The following is a 19,858-nucleotide window of genomic DNA, read 5'->3' on the forward strand; positions in this document are numbered from 1 at the left end:
TTCCTTCCCTCTGTCCGGGGAAGTGTAGTGCAGGTGTTCACGGACACCACCACCACGGACACCACCACCGCCATGTGGTATTGCAACAAACAAGGCGGAGTGGGGTCGTGGTCCCTATGTCAAGAGGCCCTCCGCCTCTGGACATGGCTGGAACATAAGGGCATATCCCTGGTGGTTCAACACCTGGCAGATTCTCTGAACGCCAGGGCGGACGAACTCAGCCGCAGGTGCATGCTGGATCACGAATGGCGTCTTCACTCGGAGGTGGTGTAAGGTCTCTTTTGACAGTGGGAAGAGCCTTGGTTAGATCCATTTGCCATGAAGAGAACACGCAATGTCAGCAATTCTGCGCGCTGGAATTTCCAAGGCGGAATTTCCAAGGCGGCACTCGCTAGGCGACGCTGAGTGGAGTTGCGGTCTGTTGTACGCCTTTCTGCCTATAGCACTTCTACCCGAGTGCTGAAACAGATCAACTGGGCCAAAGTCATTCTTGTGGCTCCAGATCGGGCACCAAGAGTCTGGTATCCTGAGCTGCTCAACATGGCCATCGCAGCAGCAGGGGACGGTCCACTCCCCGAACCTGTCCAGCCTCCACCTCCTTGCGTGGAGATTGAGCGGTGGCAGTTGACGTCATTTGACTTGCCTCCAGAAGTTTGTGATGTAATCTTGGCAGCCAGGCGTCCTCCCACTATGGCAGTATAAGCCTGCCTATGGAACAAATTTGTGGCATGGTGCACAGCAAAGGCTGTGGATCCCCTTTCTGCCCCCCTTTCTGAGGTTCTCTTGTTCCTCCTTTCTTTGGCCCAGCAGGGCTCTGCTCTGGCCACCATCAAGGGCTATCTCTCGGCCATTTCTGCCTCTCTTAGACTTCCTGATCAGCCTTCTCTCTTCATGTCCCTGGTTGTAATTTGTTTCTTAAAAGGCATTACTCCTCTCTTTCCTCCTATCCCCTTTGTAATGCCTCAGTGGGACTTGAATCTGGTCTTGACATATTTGATGTGCGCTCCCTTTGAGCCGCTTCACAACTCTCCTCTCAGACTCTTAAGACTGCTTTCCGGGTAGCCATCACATCTGCCAGAACAGTGAGTGAGCTCCAGGCTCTTTTATCCAAACCTCCTTTTCTGTTTGTACATCCGGACAAGGTTGTCCTAAGAACTTGTCCATCCTTCCTTCCCAAGGTGGTCACCTCATTTCATATTGGGCAAAACATTACTTTGCCCACTTTCTTTCCACCTCCGCATCCATCGAAAGAGGAACAAAGGCTCCACCGACTGAACCCAAAACGTGCCCTTGCCTTCTATCTGGATCGCACTAGACAGTTCCGGGTGGATGGCCAACTCTATGTTGGCTACGTGAGCGCCAAGAAAGGTCGGGCCGTACACAAGCAGACCATTTCTAGATGGGTTATTTTGTGTATTAATGCAAAGCCTGCTATTCTCTAGCTATAAAGGAGCTTCCAGTGGGGCTATGTGCCCATTCCACCAGGGCGATGGCAGCCACTACTGCTTTGGGACGAGGAGTCCCTCTGAATGAAAATTGCCAGGCAGCGACGTGGGCATCTTTGCACATTTTCACTAAACACTACTGCCTGGATAGCCAAGTCCAGAGAGGCACCTTCTTTGGCCGTTCTGTTCTCCAGGACTTTCTGGTGTGAACTTGGTTTGCAGACCCACCTCCGGGGTTGGTATTGCTGGCGTATCTATTCTAAGGTAAGGAATCTATAACGGTTTCTTTCAGATGAACAAGTTACTTACCTTCAGTAATGATATATCTGTAAGAAACATAAGGTTATTTATAGATTCCTTACCGCCCCACCCATCCTCCCTGTTTTGCGAACTGACTAATAGGGTTAAGGACATCTTTTCTGGGCCCTAGTTATGTGCACCAGTGGTCAGTGTCTTGCATGGCTCTGCGTTTCTGGTGCGGAATGTCGTGTACAGAACTGACGTCAGAGCGGGAGGGTGGCGTCTAAGTAGCTACCGCGAGGTCATTCTGGCGACCACAACACCAACGACTGACGCGGAGCTGACCGACGCCACCTTTCGACGCACAGAGGTACTGCTGACAAAAAACTTTCCGGATCCAGTCTGACGCCTGGGGGTAATTCGAAGGTATGGAATCTATAACTAACCTATGTTTCATACAGAAATATCGTTACCGAAGGTAAGTAACTTGTTCTGTCAGTAGAATATCATGTACATTACTTTTCTTACACAGTTCTACCTGGATGTTGCACTGGGACATTTCCTGTAAACAGGTAAGTAAAAGCGTTTTGATTAGTTACAGTTTTAAAGGATTTCTGAGATTTTCCAACTCCACACTAAAAAACTTTTCATAGAAAAACAGTCCGTGTTCTCCTATGGAGTTCAGTGGTGTTATTGGTATAAAGGTAAGTACTTTGTTGTGGGAGTTGGTATTCTGGGGTTAGACTCAGGAGTCCCCCAGGGTCTAGGATGCACTCTTGTTACATCCTCAGCGGCACTAAGGCGGTCGGGTGCAGAGTGCTGAGGTCCAATGTTATCCAATAGGGGATAGGGGGCCTCCTTTTGGTGACTGCTGATGAGCATGCCACTGGGTTGTGGGAGCAAAGCTCCTGGACTTTAGCTCAGGGCAAATAGGGGTTGAGTCCAGCACAAAAGATGCACCCTTAGCGGCACTGGGGCGGCCGGGTGCAGAGTGCTGTTTTGGCGCTGGGTGCCCTGTAGCTTTCAATGGGGAGTCTCCGGTTTACAAACACACTGCAGTCTCGGGGACGGAGTTCTTCTGGGTTCAACCTCCACTTGGAGAGGTAAGTTGGGATGTTGGGGGTTGGTGAGGCACCGTTGGTTGGGCCACCCAGGGCCGTGGGGCGTCAGGTGCAGGGGTGCCTTTTCAGGTCGGATCTTCTTACCAGCTCCTGGTCGCGGTTGGGGGGGAACCTTCCGGTTTGAGGCTGCTGCCATTTGGCTGGAGGCATGAGGTAGGTCAGAGATCACTGGATCTCGGGTTAGGATTGCCGGGTAGACCTCCTCTTGGTGTTGGACCACTCGAACTCGGGCCGTGGGCGTCGGGTGAAGAGTGGGGTAGACCCTTTGCGGAGACAGTGTCTTTGGGTTGGCAGGCAGGTTCTCCAGGTTTCTCAAGGTTGCTGGCTGCAGGACACCCTTGGATTTCGTTGGAGCAGGTTTGAGATGGGGAATGGCCTGTCGGGCTGGGGCCAAGTCATTGGGCGTCCTCCTCTTGTTAGCTTTGTCACAGCTGATCTGAAAGAAACTGGTTAGTTAGATTCCTTACCTTAGAATATCCCCAGGCGTCAGGCTGGATCCGGAAAGATTTTTTGTCACCAGTACCCTTGCGCGTCGGTAGGCGTCGTCTGCGTCTGTCATCGGGATGACGTCGTCTGAGTACTTAGCCGCCGCCCTCGCGCAGTTCTTCTTTTTTCCGCGCCAGTAAGCGCAGATCTGGGAAGAGCGTACCCTTAGTCATTTTTTTACTAACTTTTTGGACATTTTTGTCTCTCTTTTCGAGTCGACTTCGACTCCTGGTGCCGGTAGAGATGCCCGGGTTCAAGTCGGGTGACATCTGTCACCGACTGATGTCGGTTACCGACCCCCACCATCGGTGTCTCTACTGACTTCGGGCCGACCACGATGACAAGTCGTGCCCCGACTGCCAGGCCCTGACCTCAAAGGGTAGACGGGAGCGGTCCCGCAAGCTTCTCGAGATCCCGCAGTCGGCTCTGCGCTGCTCGAGGTCCCGGTTGAGGAGGAGGTCGAGGGACCGGTTGCGGAGCCGAAGTCATCACCGCTTGTCGGGCTCCAAGTCCCCGCATTCAGGTAAGTCGAGGCACAGTAAAAAGAAGTCGAAGAAGCGACATCGCTCTTCTGACTACCCTCGGCGGTCGCTCTTCTCGGCAGAGTGTTCGGGTGGCACCACCTGCGCAGCTCCGCCGGAGCCGCAGGAGTCTCATCCGGCCCCATACCCTCCAGTCCCTGGGCATCATGCGACTCCGGGCGAGATTCAGGACTTCCTCGTGGCCATGAGGAGTCTCTCTCCGCCGTCGAGGCCTGCCGGCGCGCCTCCGGGCCCCGCAGGTCCGACTGGGGGGCCTAGCGAGCCGGCGGCTCCGGTGCAGTCGTCTACTTTGGTCCTGGCGTCACAGGTCCCCGTGGGATCCAGACCTGGATCCCGGTCGACGACGGTTGACCTTACGACTCCCCCGCCGGTGCCGACCCCCATAGTGCCGCTCCCGGCGCCATCCTCTGACTACGCCATTCCTACTTTCAGTCCGGGTCCTGCGTCGAAGCAGCGCCACTCGGCGCCATCTCCGGCGTCGATGGGTGAGCATTTCATCTATGACCCGGCTCCGTCCTTTCTGCCTGTTTACCAGGAGACGGATGAAGGGGAGGACTGGGAGGGGTCTGAGGACCCTCTGGCTCTGCAGTGCCAGTTAAGTCAGGATTGGGCACACGAGCTTGGGGATGCCAGTGGTCTAGACACTTCGCCTGACACTGGTTTCATCTCTCCTCCTTCCGTGGCTACGGAGGAGGGTGTAACTTATTCTGTGGTGTTGCGCAGGGCGGCCCAGGCCTTACACCTGGAGCTCCCTGCAGCGGCCGTGAGGACTAACCTCCTCACTGAGGTGCTTCAACTGCCAGTAAGCACTTCGGAGCCTCTGCTGCAGTTTAATGAGGCCCTCACTGACGTTCTATGGGCACTTGGTCCAATCCCTCCACAGACTCTCCTGTGGATCGGAACGTGGCCCGGCGCCACCCCCCAGCTCTGGGCAACCCCAGCTTTCTGTCCGTACACCCCAGCCCTGAGAGTCTGGTTATCCAGGCCTCTACGTCCCAAACCGCCATCCCCTCCGCACCTCCGGATCGGGAATCCAAAAGTTTGGAGCAGGTTGGAAAGAAACTGTTTTCCTCCCTCAGTCTGGGGTTGCGGTCCAATAATACAGCGTGGCTTTTGGACCGTTACACCCACTCTGAGTGGGATAAGGTGGCGTGCGTGCTGCCTCAGTGTCCAGAGGAGGCCAGGACACAGCTGGCCCAGGCTCTTGCTGAGGGGCGGGATGCAGCACAGTACTCTATTCGATGTGGACTTGACACCACGGACTCGCTGGGTAGAGCGATTGCAACGACGGTGGCGATTCGTCGTCATGCCTTGCTTAGGTCCAGGAACTTTTCAGGGGATTTCCAGAGCACCCTCATGGACATGCCCTTTGATGGCCGTCGCCTTTTTGGCGACAAAGCGGATAGTGCGCTGGAGCGCTTTAAGAACTCTAGGGCTATGGACAAGTCCTTGGGCCTCTCGGCCCAGCGCCAGCAAACTTCCGCTTTTCGTCCCTTTCGTGGCCAATGAAGGGGCGCACCCGCATGTTCGTCCAGCCACAGGCTGCAGATCTAGCCTCAACGAGGTCGCGGACGTGGATTCCGCCTTGGCGGAGCAGGGGGACAGAGAGCCGGTCAGTCCACATCTGCTCCCGCAGCATCTGCCTCAAAGCCTTCCTAGTCCGAGCTTTCAGGCCCATTCCACGCCAGTGGGAGGCAGAGTTCGCCATCACCTGCTCCACTGGCGTACCATCACTTCGGACAGGTGGGTGCTGCAAATCGTGCGAAGGGGCTACTCCCTCCCCTTCGAGGCGACCCCTCCAGCCATGCCACTGCAGTACCACTGCATGTCGGGGGATCACTTGCAACTTTTGCAGGAGGAAGTTACGGCCCTCTCGGCCAAGGGGGCCATCGAGCGCGTTCCTGGCCCAGAAGTAGGGTGGGGTTGTTACTGCCACTACTTTCTGGTTCCCAAGAAGGGCAAAGGGGGCCTACGCCCTATCTTGGACCTCAGGAGCGTCAACGCCTTCCTCCGGAAGGAGAAGTTCAAGATGCTGACTTTAGCTCAGATTCTGGCTGCCCTAGACTCTGGAGACTGGATGGTAGCGTTGGACTTGCAGGACGCTTACTTCCACATCCCCGTCCTGCCGGCCCACCGGCGTTACCTGTGTTTCACGGTAGGCCACGAGCACTTTCAGTTCACCGTGCTCCCCTTCGGTCTCACCAGTGACCCTCGGATGTTCACGAAAGTGATGGTGGCGGTCGCAGCTCATCTGCGCAGATTAGGGGTCCCAGTCTTTCCCTATCTCGACGACTGGTTGCTGAAGGTGGGCTCGCCCCGAACAGTCGTCTCCCACCTCCAGACTACGGCCGACCTCCTGCATTCGCTGGGGTTCTCCATCAACGTGCCAAAGTCACATCTGAGTCCCTCCCAGAAGCTCCTCTTCATCGGACCGGTTCTGGACTCAGCGCAGTTTCGGTCTATCCTCCCGAACAGCGGGTTCGAGATATTGAGGCTCTGATTCCAATCTTTCAGCCTTCATCCTGAGTTTCGGTCAGGATGGCCCTACGGCTGCTGGGTCTGATGGCCTCCTGCATCCTGCTGGTACATCACGCCAGGTGGCGGATGCGGGCTCTGCAGTGGGACCTGAAGTTCCAGTGGGCTCAACATCGGGGCAACCTGTCCGACCACGTCCTGATCTCGGAGGGCACTGCAAAGCAGTTGCAGTGGTGGCTCACGGACCGCGATTGGGTCAGTGGCAGATCCCTCTCCCTACCTCAACCGGAGCACGTAGTGGTGACGGATGCGTCCCTCCTGGGATGGGGGGGCCACATGGGAGAGGCGGAGATCAGAGGACTCTGGTCTCCGGCGGAGTCCCGGCTCCATATCAACCTATTGGAGCTGCGGGCGATCCGGCTTGCACTGAAGGCATTCCTTCCGTCTGTCCGGGGAAGTGTAGTGCAGGTGTTCACGGACAACACCACCGCCATGTGGTATTGCAACAAACACGGCGGGGTGGAGTCATGGACCCTTTGTCAGGAGGCTCTGCACCTCTGGACATGGCTGGAACATCAGGGCATCACCCTGGTGGTTCAACACCTGGCGGTCTCTCTGAACGCCAGGGCGGACGAACTCAGCCGCCGGTGCATGATGGATCACGAATGACGTCTGAACTCGGACTTGGCGCAAGGCCTCTTTTGGCGATGTGGAGAGCCTTGGTTAGATCTATTCGCCACCGAAGAGAACGCGCAATATCATCAGTTCTGTGCGTTGGAATTTCCAAGGCGGCACTCGCTCGGAGGCACTTTTCGACGCGAGTGGAGTTGCGGTCTGTTATACGCCTTTCTGCCTATTCCACTTCTACCCAGAGTGCTGAAGAAGATCAGGCATGACCGGGCCCAAGTCATCCTTGTGGCTCCGGATTGGGCACGAAGATACTGGTATCCCGAGCTACTCAGTCTGTCAATCGATCACCCGATTCGTCTGCCTCTTCAGGAGAACCTTCTGTCGCAGCAGCAGGGGACGGTCCTCCAACCGAACCTGTCCAGCCTCCACCTCCATGTGTGGAGATTGAACGGCGGCAGTTGATGCCATTTGACTTGCCTCCTGAAGTCTGTGATGTCACTCTGGCAGCCAGGCGTCCCTCCACTAAAACGGTATATGCCTGCAGGTGGAACAAATTTGTGGCATGGTGCACAGCAAAGGCCGTGAATCCCCTTTCCGCCCCTCTATCTGAGGTTCTCTTTCTTATTTCCCTGGCCCAGCAGGGCTCTGCTTTGGGCGCCGTCAAGGAATATCTTTCAGCTGTTTCTGCCTTCTTACGGCTTCCTGATCAGCCTTCTCTTTTCAAGTCCCCTGTTGTAAGTAGATTCTTAAAAGGCATTACTCACAAGTTTCCTCCTGTCCCCTTTGTAATGCCTCAGTGGGACTTAAATCTGGTGAAAAGCTATGTACAGACCTGACGTCAGCGCGCAAGGGCGGCGTCTAAGTACTCCAACGACGTCATCCCGGCGATCACGAAGCCAACGATGGGCGCGGAGTCGCAGACGACGCCTACCGACGCTCAAGGGTACTGCTGACGAAAAATCTTTCTGGATCCAGCCTGACGCCTGGGGATATTCTAAGGTAAGGAATGTAACTAACTAATATTTCTTACAGATATATCGTTAACGAAGGTAAGTAACTTGTTCTTCAGTCCTCCTTCTTCTTTTCTTCTTCTGGTTTCTTGTCTCAGGAAGCGAGGTTCAGGGGTGCCCCTAAATACTAGATTTAGGGGCATTACAGGTAGGTAAAAGATTGGGACCAATGGGTCCCTTCCCTGGGATGAGTACACCCTTATTATGCCACCCTCCAATGGGAGGGGGGGCATAAGCCTTTCCCTGGTTGGCTGGGTCCGCCCATCTGCAAGATGGTGGGGACTGATAGTTGTGCTTCACCTCGCCTCCCCCACCTGATGGGTGGAGGTGGCAGATGGGGGCACACCTCTCTTCCTCACTTGTTTTTCCCGCCGGTTCTCCCGCCCAAAGTGGAGGTCAGCACTGGTGGGGACCAGTTGCTGAAGGCAGCAAAAGGCCTGGGGTAGCTCAGAAAGGCGGCAAGCCTTTGAAGCTTCCCCTTCGTGGACCATGCTCATCCTGGGGGAGGAGGCTTTGCACCTTGTCCCAGGTTATGCATTGTTTCAGGACCCCAAGAGCAGCAGGCTCTCGACCCAGGGGTTCAGAAACATGTCCGGTGATGCCAGATTAAAGCAGCCACTCAGCCTGGACACTAGTGATGGGTTGTTTTTCAGGGGGCATCTCTAAGATGCCCTGTGTACATTTTTCATTAAATCCAACACTTACATCAGTGTGGGTTTAATGTGCTTAGAAGTTGGATACCAAGCTTCTCAGTTTTCAGTGTAGCCATTATGGTGCTGTGGATTTCGCAAGGACAAGCTCCCAGCACCATATTTTCTTATTGGCAGTACTGCACTTACAATGTCTAAGAATGGACTTAGACACTGTAGGGGTACAGGACTCCTGCACCAGTACCCTCACTACTGGTATAGTGCACCCAGCTAGAGGGGTGACTGATCTATGCCAGGGCAGTGGGTTGTAGGCATGGCACACAGAGATGTGTCCTCAAGTCAACAAAACAATTTCCGTTTGGAATGTCTTCAGGAGCACACTGTCATTCACTCATATCAAAACCATACAAATTTCACAGTAAGTATTGACAAATCACCAAAGCTACATACAAAGTGTTTTTATTCAATAAAATCTCAAGTGCATTTATAATTGTTAAAATCTTATGTTACAGAATTGCATTAAAACACAAAAACAATATACATCATTATTAACAATCACATATGTCAAAGATGCATATATAGAGTAGCACTCCTAAAATTGAAAGAATGGGAGATTTATACTGGACAGAGAAGAGTTACTGTCATTAGACTCGCTAATCAAAAAGTCGTATCTTGGACAACACATCATTATCTGTAATACAAAGTTCGGTGACCAAACCAGTTCAATTTAGTGCTTTAGAATACAGTGCTGCGCGTTTCGGTGGTATCAACTGTTCCGACCACCTTCTTCAGACAAATATTTGATGTCTCCCAACAATTCATCAAAATTGGTGATGAAATGATCAAATGTTCTATTTCGAAATAGTGAACGATGGGAGTATACCAGGAGACTTCCAAGTCCCGGCCCCAGATTCAATTACAAGGAGAAGTGGGTGTGAAAATAAGCAAATATCACATTTTAAATACAACCAAGTCCTATTGGATTGGAAGTTTACAGGCCCACATTGACATATTAAAATCTATGGGGCCTACATGCGGACTGGCATAACTAGGTGGAGGCCTGTGACCCCCTGAGAACATTTAATCATTTCATCACCAAGTTTGGTGAATTGTTGGGAAACATCAAGTATTTTTTGCCTGAAGAAGGTGGTCGGAACAGTTGATACCACCTAATGCGTCGCGCTGTATTCTAAAGCACTAAATTTAACTGGTTTGGTCACCGAACTATGTATTACAGAGAACTATGTATTGCAGATAACTATGTGTTGACCAAGACATGACCTTTTGATTAGTGCGTCTAATGACAGTAACTCTTCTCTGTCCAGTATAAATCTCCCATTTTTTAGATTTTAGGAATGTTACTCTATATATGCATCTTTGACATATGTCATAGTTAATGATATATATTGTTTTTGTGTTTTAATGGTTTTAATGCACTTCTGTAACAGAAGATTTTAACAATTATAAATGGACTTGAGATTTATTGAATAAAAACACTATATGTAGCTTTGGTGATTTTGAAATACTTACTGTGAAATTTGTATGGTTTTGATAAGTGAATGACTGTGCTCTTGAAGACCTTCCAAAGGGAAATTGTTTTGTTGATTAGATGTCAGTTTGGTGTCCTGTCCCTTTGGAATAGGAGGACCCCTCTCTCTTTTTTTGGCGCAATAGAGATGTGTGCCATGTCTACTCTTCACTTTGTTCTGCACCAAAACACTCAGCCTGCAAAGGCAGAGTGTGAGAGTAATGGTACAGGACCTCTAAGGGTGGCACAATAAGTGCTGCAGCCCTTAGAGGCCTTCTCTGGTCACAATGCCCTGGGTACCTGTGGTACCATTTACCGGGGGCTGACCTGTGGCCAGAGATGCCAATTTGGTTTATGCTTCAATGCAGTTTTAGGGAAAGAACATAGGCCCTGGGTTCCAGATTAGCAGGAGCCCAGGGCACACTCAGTCAAAGCACATCAGCAATTTAGCAAAACGTGGGGGCTACCATGCAGAAAGAGGGCACTTTCTCACACACCTGGAGTTTTCACCAAATGTCTAGTGGTAGTTGCAAAAAGAACTATTGATGGACAGAATGCAGAACAATGTCATACATTCACCCCAGTACAGAGATCTGGGCCTAAATCCATCGTTTTTTTGCTCACCATGCCATTCCAGTTTGGACCCAGCCATATGAAAATCCGTCTTGACCCTGTGCCCAATGGTAACAGTCCAGCCAGAACTGCCAGGCCAGGTCCTCCCTGGACTGGAAACAAGCATCCTATGACCGGTTTCGGGGTTTCAGCCCTCTTCAGCCCGGGACTCACAACTGAGCATTCCCGTCCCACTCAGGGTGACAAATGCAAAAAGAACTATTGATGGACAGAATGCAGGACAATGTCATACATTCACCCCAGTACAGAGATCTGGGCCTAAATCCTATGAACTGGGGTGGCGTGGTGAGTAAAATAACGATGGATTAAACCCAGATCTGTGACTGAGGGTAAATGTTTTGCCAATGTGCAACATTCCGTCCATCATCTTGTCTGTTTTGCTGTTCGCCCTATGAGGGAAGGGTATGCCCAGACGTGGGTCCCGTGCTCACTACGCCACTGGAGTCAAGCTATCCTGGCTGAAGAGGGGTGAAAGACCGAAACCGGTCCTAGGATGCTTGATTCCGGTCCAGGGAAGACATGGCTTGGCAGTTCGGGCTGGACTGTTCCCATGAGGCACAGGGTCAAGACTGATTTGCATATGGCCATGTCTGAACTGGGGTGGTGTGGTGAGCAAAATAACGATGGATTAAACCCAGATCTGTGACTGGGGATGAATGTTTTCCAATTTGGAACATTCGTCTATCATTTTGCTTGTTTTGCTGGTGGTAGTTGCAGCACATCTACACAGAGTATTAAGGTCTTCCCATAGCTGGCTGATTGGCTAATCCAAGACAGTATGCATTAGTTTTGCCTACAACCACTGAGACCACTATTCAACTTCTTCATCAATTGGGGTTTACTAACAACATACAAAAATCACATCTTCATCCTTCACAGATTCATCCTTATCTAGGGGCTATTCTCAACACACAGTTCGGGTTATCCTACCCAAATGCAGTCAGGATTCACAACATCACATAACTGCTGCATCAATTTCACCCCAATCCACACATAAGTCAAAATAGTTCAATGACTTCTAGGCATGATGATGTATTGTATTGCAATAGTGCCACATGCAAGATTACATATGCGTCCGTTGCAAGAATGTCTAGCAAGTCAATGGTCTCAGTTACAGGTTCAATTACAAGATCTAGTGTTGATAGACAGCCGCACACATCAGTGGTGAAACACATAGAACCTATCAAAAGGGTGGCCTCTTCTCCACCCTGTTCCCCAGATCATTCTCACAGCTGACATATCCCTTACAGGATGGGTTGCACATCTACAGAATATCATTTCATTGTCTCTGGAACACCAAACACCAGAGTCTCCACATCAACTAGCTAGAGCTTCAAGCAGTTCACCTAACATTGAAAGCATTTCTAGTCAACCTCAAGGGCAAAGTTGTCTTGGAATGGACTGAGAACACCACAGCAATGTTCTATTTACAAAAAAGGGTGAGACACACTCTACAGTTCACGCCTATCTCAGGTGTTTTGGTGTAGGGTAACACTTCACAACATTAATCTGTTAACAGTGCATCTTCCCAGGATTGACAACGATTTTGCCGACCTCAGCAGGATACAGCAGATCGTCCACAAGTGGGATCTCCTTCCCCCCCCATACGCCCTCCACGGAGACTTCCTCCCATACTTCCACAGGTGAGGGTAGACCTCTTTGCAACTGCACACAATGCAAAATGCCCAAACTTCGCCTCAACAATCATGGTTTACCACACTATTAGAACTTTCAGTAGTGCCACACAAGAATCTTCCCCATGATCCAGATCTTCTCACTCAGAACCACAGAGAGGGCATGCACCCAAATCCAAAGGAACTCAACCTTGCGATTTGGCTCCTGATGTCATAGAATTCAGTTAACTAAATCACCTACCAGAATGTATGACCATTCTTAAAGAGGCACATAAACCTACAACCAGAGCTGCAAAGTGCAAAAGATTTGTCTTCTACTGTTGTGGTGAACACATTGACCCCTTTAATGCAACTAATCAAAACTATCTAACAAAGTTATCTACTGCATTTGCAGACTTCTGGACTAGCGTATACATCAATGTGCCTACATCTAGCTGCGGTAGCAGCCTACCTGCAAAATAGACATCATTTAAGATTGTTTAAAGTACCAGTTGTTAAAGCATTCTTGGGAGGCCTTAAAAGAGTACTCCCACCCAGGCTTTCCCCTCCACCTGCTTGGAATCTCAACATTGTACTTACCAGCTTATGGGTCCACCATTTGAACGCTTATATAATTGCCACCTCCTATTCCTACCTTGGAAGTTAGCCTTTCCAGTAGCAATCACCTCAGTCAGTGAGCTCCAGACACTAACCTTGGAAGATCCCTTCTTCCAGCTACACAAGGATAGGTTAGTACTTCAAACTAACACCACATTATTTCCAAAGGTAGTTTCTACCTTTCACCTAAATTAGTCAGTTGAATTACCTCTCTTCTTTGCACAGGCTTATTCAGTTGCAGTCGTACACTAGATGTTAACAGCTTTCTTGTACGATATTGACAGATCTAAAGAGTTTCATAAAACTAAACAACTGTTTGGAGCTTTTTCAGCCTCTCACACAGGAAAGCCCATATCTGAATCTGGTATGTCTAGATGGATAATTAAATGCATTCAGACATGTTACATCAAAACTAAAAGAACTTTGCCCACGCCTCCATGAGCAAACTCTATTCATAAGATAAGAGCCTCTGGCTTTTCTGGGAAATATACCATCGCTGAAATTTGTAAAGCAGCTACATGGTCAACCTCACACACTAAACATTACTGTGTAGATGTTTTAGCACGCCAACAAGCAAATGTAGGACAGGCAGTCCTACGCACTCTTTTTCAAACTACTACAACACCCTTAGGTTAGGCACCACTTTTTGGAGGGCACTGCTTTATAGTCTATGCAAAGCATGTGCATCTACAACCACTCATGCCATTGATGTTGCTTACCCTGTAAGCATCTGTTTGTGGCATGTAGTGTTGCAGGTTCACATGCTCCCACCCTCCTCCACGGACACCTGTGGCCATTACAGTACCTAGCTACACTATCATATGCACGGTAGTAAGGGTAAGGGTAAGTATCATAATCCTTCTGGATGACCCATAAGATGTACATATAGCTTCTTGGGACTTGCATAATCCATTTTGGCACATGTCTCACCCCATTTTGATATTGTGATGGACTTTGTAGGTCAAAGGCAGATTTCCCCCTAAGTAATTAATAATAAATTGTCACAGCAGATAAGACTGAAAACCACACTGACTTTCTCTGAATGTCTACTATTATTATAAGGCCTTTCCAGGTCAATTTCTAACCCTGCAGAGCCCCCTCTCTGCAAGGCTACCTGTGCGCAGTTAACGGCTGTGCACAACAGTAGTCTCACACATGCAGTCCGTACACGCGTATGCGTACGTGTTCCCATGTGTCTAGCCAAGCGCCCCTCACCCTTGCTGCGCCTCAGCGTTCTCATCTAAAGAGGCGGAAAGGCTGGTGGTAAACACACGTAGTCATTTGACTGCGGTTGAGTACACAGTTGTGAGGCTCACCCACATTAAAAAGTTCAAAACCAGGTGGTCTACAAGCAAAAATCCATGCAGATTAAAAGGGAAGGGCCCATTTCATTACACTGAACATTTGACCAAACAAATGATATTGCGTAGTTAAAGGTGTTGGTTAACATTGTTTAATTATTTCTGTAACTCTCAATTATACAGTTGAAACCTCTTCTGTTCTAATCAGCAATTGTAGAAATGATCTCAAAAGCCCACTGGAGTTAACCTGAGGCACTCTGACACTGATTGGCAGATGAGACAAACAACCTGAGAACATTGGATGGGCTGCAGAATAATTGGCAAAATATGTGGTGTTTATACTACCTTTTGCATATTTTTTACATTAATTTCTTTCCTGGAAGTCCGTAATATTGAAAATATTTTAGAATCTTTAGAAGGCAAAAATGCTGGAAAACTTCCCTCACAGCTAAGTTTATTTTCTAGTTCTTCAACTACAATTTCTCTAATTTGCAATAGAAAAGTTCTGTAACAATCTGGTCTATCTCTACCAAAATATTTACATTTTAAATGTATTTCATTTTAGATCAGCTATTGTGTATCTAGCATCCTGGAAGTGTTGAGATGGACTCAGCGACCCGCAAACGTAAATGAGGCTGAAGATGGTGGATTTGTTACTGGTCGCATGCCCAATGGCGATCCAATCTTCCGCAATCCCTCCACTGAACTCATTTTAACACTTCTCAACAATGTGTTCACTCTCATCAGGTGAGTTGCGTTAACATATTAATGTTTAGTATCAAGCAATCAAGTCTGTCTTGCATAGAATCATTATTAAATGCATTAGCTATCTTGAAGTAGCCATTGTATTATAAAAATGTAAAACTAGACTAAACTGGATGCTATGGCCTTTAGCAACTTAATCCATTCCTCCTTATTGACAGTAGATGCCCATGTCGAGACTCTGGAAAATAAAGTCAACTCCTGGATCACCACTGTCTTAGACAAGCTGATCTCAATGCCATCAGTTTCAAAACCAAGCCTTATCCTCCAGCACCTTGGTTTAATCACCAGCTGACAGCCCTTAAGAAAATCTGCAAAATTCTTGAACGTCAGGGGGTAAATCTTACAATCTCATATCCAAAGCCAAGGGCAGAGTGTCTTTCAAAGATTACTATATGGCTATTAAGAATGCGCAAATGGCTTTCATTGTGGAGAAAATGTAATGGGCTAAAAACTCAGCTAAGGAAATATTATCTATAGCTGAATCCATTTTGGATCCCACTTATAAGGTTCCTAATCCTCTTATATTGGAGGATTGATGCAACAAGAGGATTTCTTTTCCCAAAAAATTGCTGAAATTTATGGTATTTGTAATGCAACCCCCTCTGGAATCGTGTTTAAGTCTAGTTGCTTCATGAATTCAAGTAGGGAGCCATCTCTGACTGCCTCTGATCTTATTGTCACCTAGAAGTTTAAGTTGATTTTCGACTCAAATCTAGATCCCTGTGGAAAGCTGCGCCTCTTTGGGTACTCCATATAGTCAGCAACGTTATCTTCCCTGGTCTGATTGATCTTCTCTACCTATCAGTCAGCACAACGACTGTCCCTCAGACCTGTAAACATTCTATGGTCAAATCTGTGTTTAAAAAACCCTCTCTCGATGCCTTGAAGCTAAAGAACTACTGGACGATCACTCCTACCTTTGTAGACTAAAATCTTGGAGCAATATGTGAATAAACATCTTTTGTAGTGCCTTGAACTTCCCAATCTTCTACATCACTCTCAATCGGGCATCCACCCTTGTCACACTGGCAGTTACGGAAGAACTGAGGGAGATTCTCGATAGGGGTGGGATGGAGATACTTTCCTTCATGATCTGAGTGCTGTATTCGATGCATTGCCCATTCAGTACTCCTCAGGAGGCTTGGAGAATGTGGTATTGTAGGCATGGTCCCACAATGGTTCACTTCTTTTGGTGAGAGGTGATCGTTTTAGGTTGCCTCCAAACTCTATGCTTTTAACACAGGGTCGATAGCTGTTGGCATTCCTCTGGACTCCTCGCTGAGCTCCACTCTCTAAAATCTATGTTTGCTCCTTGCAATCATTGTTGAAGCAATTTGGTTTTCCTTTCTGTCGTAAACTGATGATACTCATATTGTCATCTCATTATCTTCAGACCTAGTTAACAATTCTTCACAGCTCAAATCTTGTCTGATGGCTGTTGCTCAAAGATTTTATAAATAATTATTTAACAATTGTCCTCATTTCTAGAGTCTAAAAACCTTTTGCATGACTCCCAATCGAGATTTCGACCCGGTTATAGTACCAAATCTGCCCTACTTGAATTATCTGAATTTATTAAGCTATTTGGATCAGGGCACTACAGCATTGGTGGTTCTATTGGACTTCTCAGCATCATTTGATTCAGCCTTAAGGAAGGCTCCTACGATTTCTGAGTGCAGAAAGAAATTAAAAACCTCTCTTTTTCATTAGGTTTCTCACCATTTCTCTACCTCCAGCTTATGAACTTACTTGGTGCTGGGATGCTTCTATGAAGCAGCTGTATGCTTTACAAGTGGTTCATTGTTATTAGTATTATGGTTACTGCCTCAAACTTAATGGCAGCCTAACATTTGGAAACCAGTTGGATCTTTGGGGTCCGTCTTGGTGGCCAGATGTACTTAGATCTCTGCCATTGCCCTACCAGATTGTTAAAAATCTGGAAATATAGCTAGATGACAAATTAAAGTTTGACCAGCGGATTAACAAGGTGGCTGCTTGTTGTTTAGCTGTCCTTAGATGTCTCAAGAAATTCCTTTGGTCCATCACAGTCATCCCAAAATACCATAATTCAAGCTCTTATATAATCCTGTGCTTTGCTTATGGTCATGTGATTTATTTCGGTGTTACTAAGGTGTTAAGAGTGCAGATTATTCAGAACTCAGCTGCTCGACTCCTTGGCCATATTCCTAAGTGCTCTTCAGTATCTTCACAACTTTGGGACCTCCGCTGGTTACCCATTGTGAAGCGCATTTCATTAAAGGTTCTCTTATTTTCATAAATGCAGGTCCCCACTATTTGAGGCTCCTTCTCACCCCCGTTGCCCTTCCAGAGCTCTGCGCTTCTCTAATGAAATATGTGACTGAGTACCACGGATTAATCTTAGAGAACAGGGCTGTCGCTTTTTCAAGTATTTATCTCCCACTCTGTGAAATATTCTTCCTATGCATATATGTCTCAGTCCAACAGAATAGTTATTCTGTAAACATCTCAGGACCTGGTTATTCCAATTGCTTTCCCAGATTTAGTCTGCAGTGGGCTCTTTCCGCCAGCGCTGGGAAAGCCCTTGTGTAGCCATGTGCTTTACATTTTTCAAAAATAGAAATAGAAAGGCAACAATGGTCCCTATGAACATGAAGCAATAGCGACTGGATCAAATGGTAAAGGAGGAGAGGTTTGCTGTAACTTTGAACATAGCAAGGTAAGATGCAGAAGACTATAATTGTTGGCATCACCCCATCACAAGCCCAAACCCCTGTCACACAGTAAGGGTCTTAAATGTCAGTTTTTATGTCCTTATCCACAGAGCAGATGGGTATTAATTTCCACAGTAGACATTGTTTTCCCACGTTTGGCTTTTTAAAAAAACGTAGTTTTTATGTCTTTTTGGGTTTGACGTGCAATGGTGGTTGTGCCACTCATGGCGAATATTTTGCTCTTACTTTACCAGAGTTGTAGTTAGCCTCTCCCAGCCATTAGTCTCTTTTTCTCCAGAACCTTCAGCCACTAGAATGAGTCATTGCCAGTCACGCCTTGTTAAATCCCCATTTTAGACTCCTGCAAGAGCAGCTGGCCCTTGATAAAGAAACCTTTGAAGTCCAGAAGGTTAGGAAGCATTTGGGGCTAGAGTCCCATGGTGGCAGCACTAGTGTTCCTAGGGTCAGGGAGCAATCTTTTGATGCTAGGAACCTGAGCAGAAGAGTCCCTCCTTACCAGGAGGGGGATGAAATCCATAAATGGATCACAGCCTTAGAAAGTCCTGTAAATTACAGAAGGTCCCTCAAGGGCAGTGGGCAGCTATCCTGTAGGTCGCGCAAAGGCAGAGACAAACTTCTCACTGCCAAGGAGGAAGATGCTGACAACTATACAGTCTTGAAGAGTGCCCTCATAGATGGGTTTGGTTTGACCACTGAACAGTACAAGGTCAAATTCATGGATACACAGAAGGCATACACCCAAGACTGGGTTGACTTTTTATTTAGTGCAATTAAGGTTCCACAAGGCTGGCTTCATGGAAGTAATGTGCATGATTGAGGGATTGTACAATTTATTGATGACGGAGCAGAGTCTTAATAACTGTCCAAATCGGTAGCTGCACCAGTACCTGGTGGACTCTGATCTGACCTCTCCACAAGAAGGCAGACAAATGGGTCTGTACCAGGGTGATGCAGAAAAATCATGGTGCTGGAGGTGTACAGAAGAAGCAAGATTCTTCTAAGACCCAAGTCACAGGTTAAAGACAAAAAGGAGTCTTTACAAGGTGTCAGCTCCGATAGCTTCGAGTGGAATCCTTGGACCTCTTCAGGATTGGTTCGTTGCTCAAAAGGGTTCCACCCCTTGATCGTTTCCTCTCTGATAGCTATAATAGCACAAGAGGTAGAGCGGATCAAGCGAGGGAAGGAAATGATGGGGACAGCGGGGAGGGAGACCTGCAACAAGTAAAGCACACGGTTATACCCGATATCTATGCGTATTCTATACAGTACATATGTCACATGTGAAATGCCTGGAGGAAGCTATAGTACCTGTAAAAGAAAATAACCAGGAATTACTAGAATGTCCTGAACAGTGCAGTGGTTCATGGGGTTTTCTGAAGATTGGTTAATTACCAGAGTTTATATTTCCCAACATGAACCTGCCAATTTTACCAAAAGGATTATTGCATCCATGAAAGTCTTTCTTAATTCACTCTCTGATATTCCCTAATCTTCACCGTTTCTCAACACGGATTCGCCCATGGAATGTCAATGCACTTAGTTACCGGTTCGCACCCCGGCTTCGGCACTCAGTGCTCCACCATGTACCAGAGTTCGTTTCCGCCTCACAACGCTTATTTGTCAGAGTTTAGCGGGATTTAGTTATACAATCGTTTTTTTACTGAATATAGCCGTTTCCCTCACGGCGCGTATTCTCTTTCTCGCTTTTACTGAATGAAGCCGTTTCCCTCACGGCGCAAATTCTCTCACTCTCTCGCTCTCATACACGCTGCACACAAGTAGATTCCTTAAACATACTCGCACTCAGCATGGAATGACAGCTTGGTAATTTCCAATCCTGAAGCAGGATCGCGTGTCTGAAGCAAAGGCACGAACGAGAAACAACGTTAGAATTCCACGAGCAAACTTTACGGTGCATGAGCACCCTTACCCAACCGTGACCGCCTCTCGCCTGGCCTTACTGCACCTCAGGAACCGTTAGGAATATCCGACACAGCGTAGCGCGTCTGCTCCCTTCTTCACCACCGCGCGCCTCGGGAAACGTCATCACGTGCCGGAAATGCGTAGGCACGTCCCAGGTGCACCGC

The 19,858-nt window shown here is 48.2% G+C and overlaps 1 protein-coding gene across 1 annotated transcript in view; it reads left to right on the plus strand.

The window, feature by feature from the left end:
* Positions 1-19,858, plus strand: part of LOC146816480 (exportin-5-like) — a 1,728,456-nt gene that overhangs the window by 1,144,787 nt on the left and 563,811 nt on the right. The window contains exon 20 of the mRNA XM_085610324.1: positions 14,858-15,039. Within this exon, the coding sequence (XP_085466450.1) occupies positions 14,858-15,039 (182 nt within the window). The remainder of the gene's footprint in view (positions 1-14,857; positions 15,040-19,858) is intronic.

The sequence above is a fragment of the Triturus cristatus genome, chromosome 6, assembly GCF_964204655.1.
Source record: "Triturus cristatus chromosome 6, aTriCri1.1, whole genome shotgun sequence".
NCBI classification, from domain to species: Eukaryota; Metazoa; Chordata; class Amphibia; order Caudata; family Salamandridae; genus Triturus; species Triturus cristatus.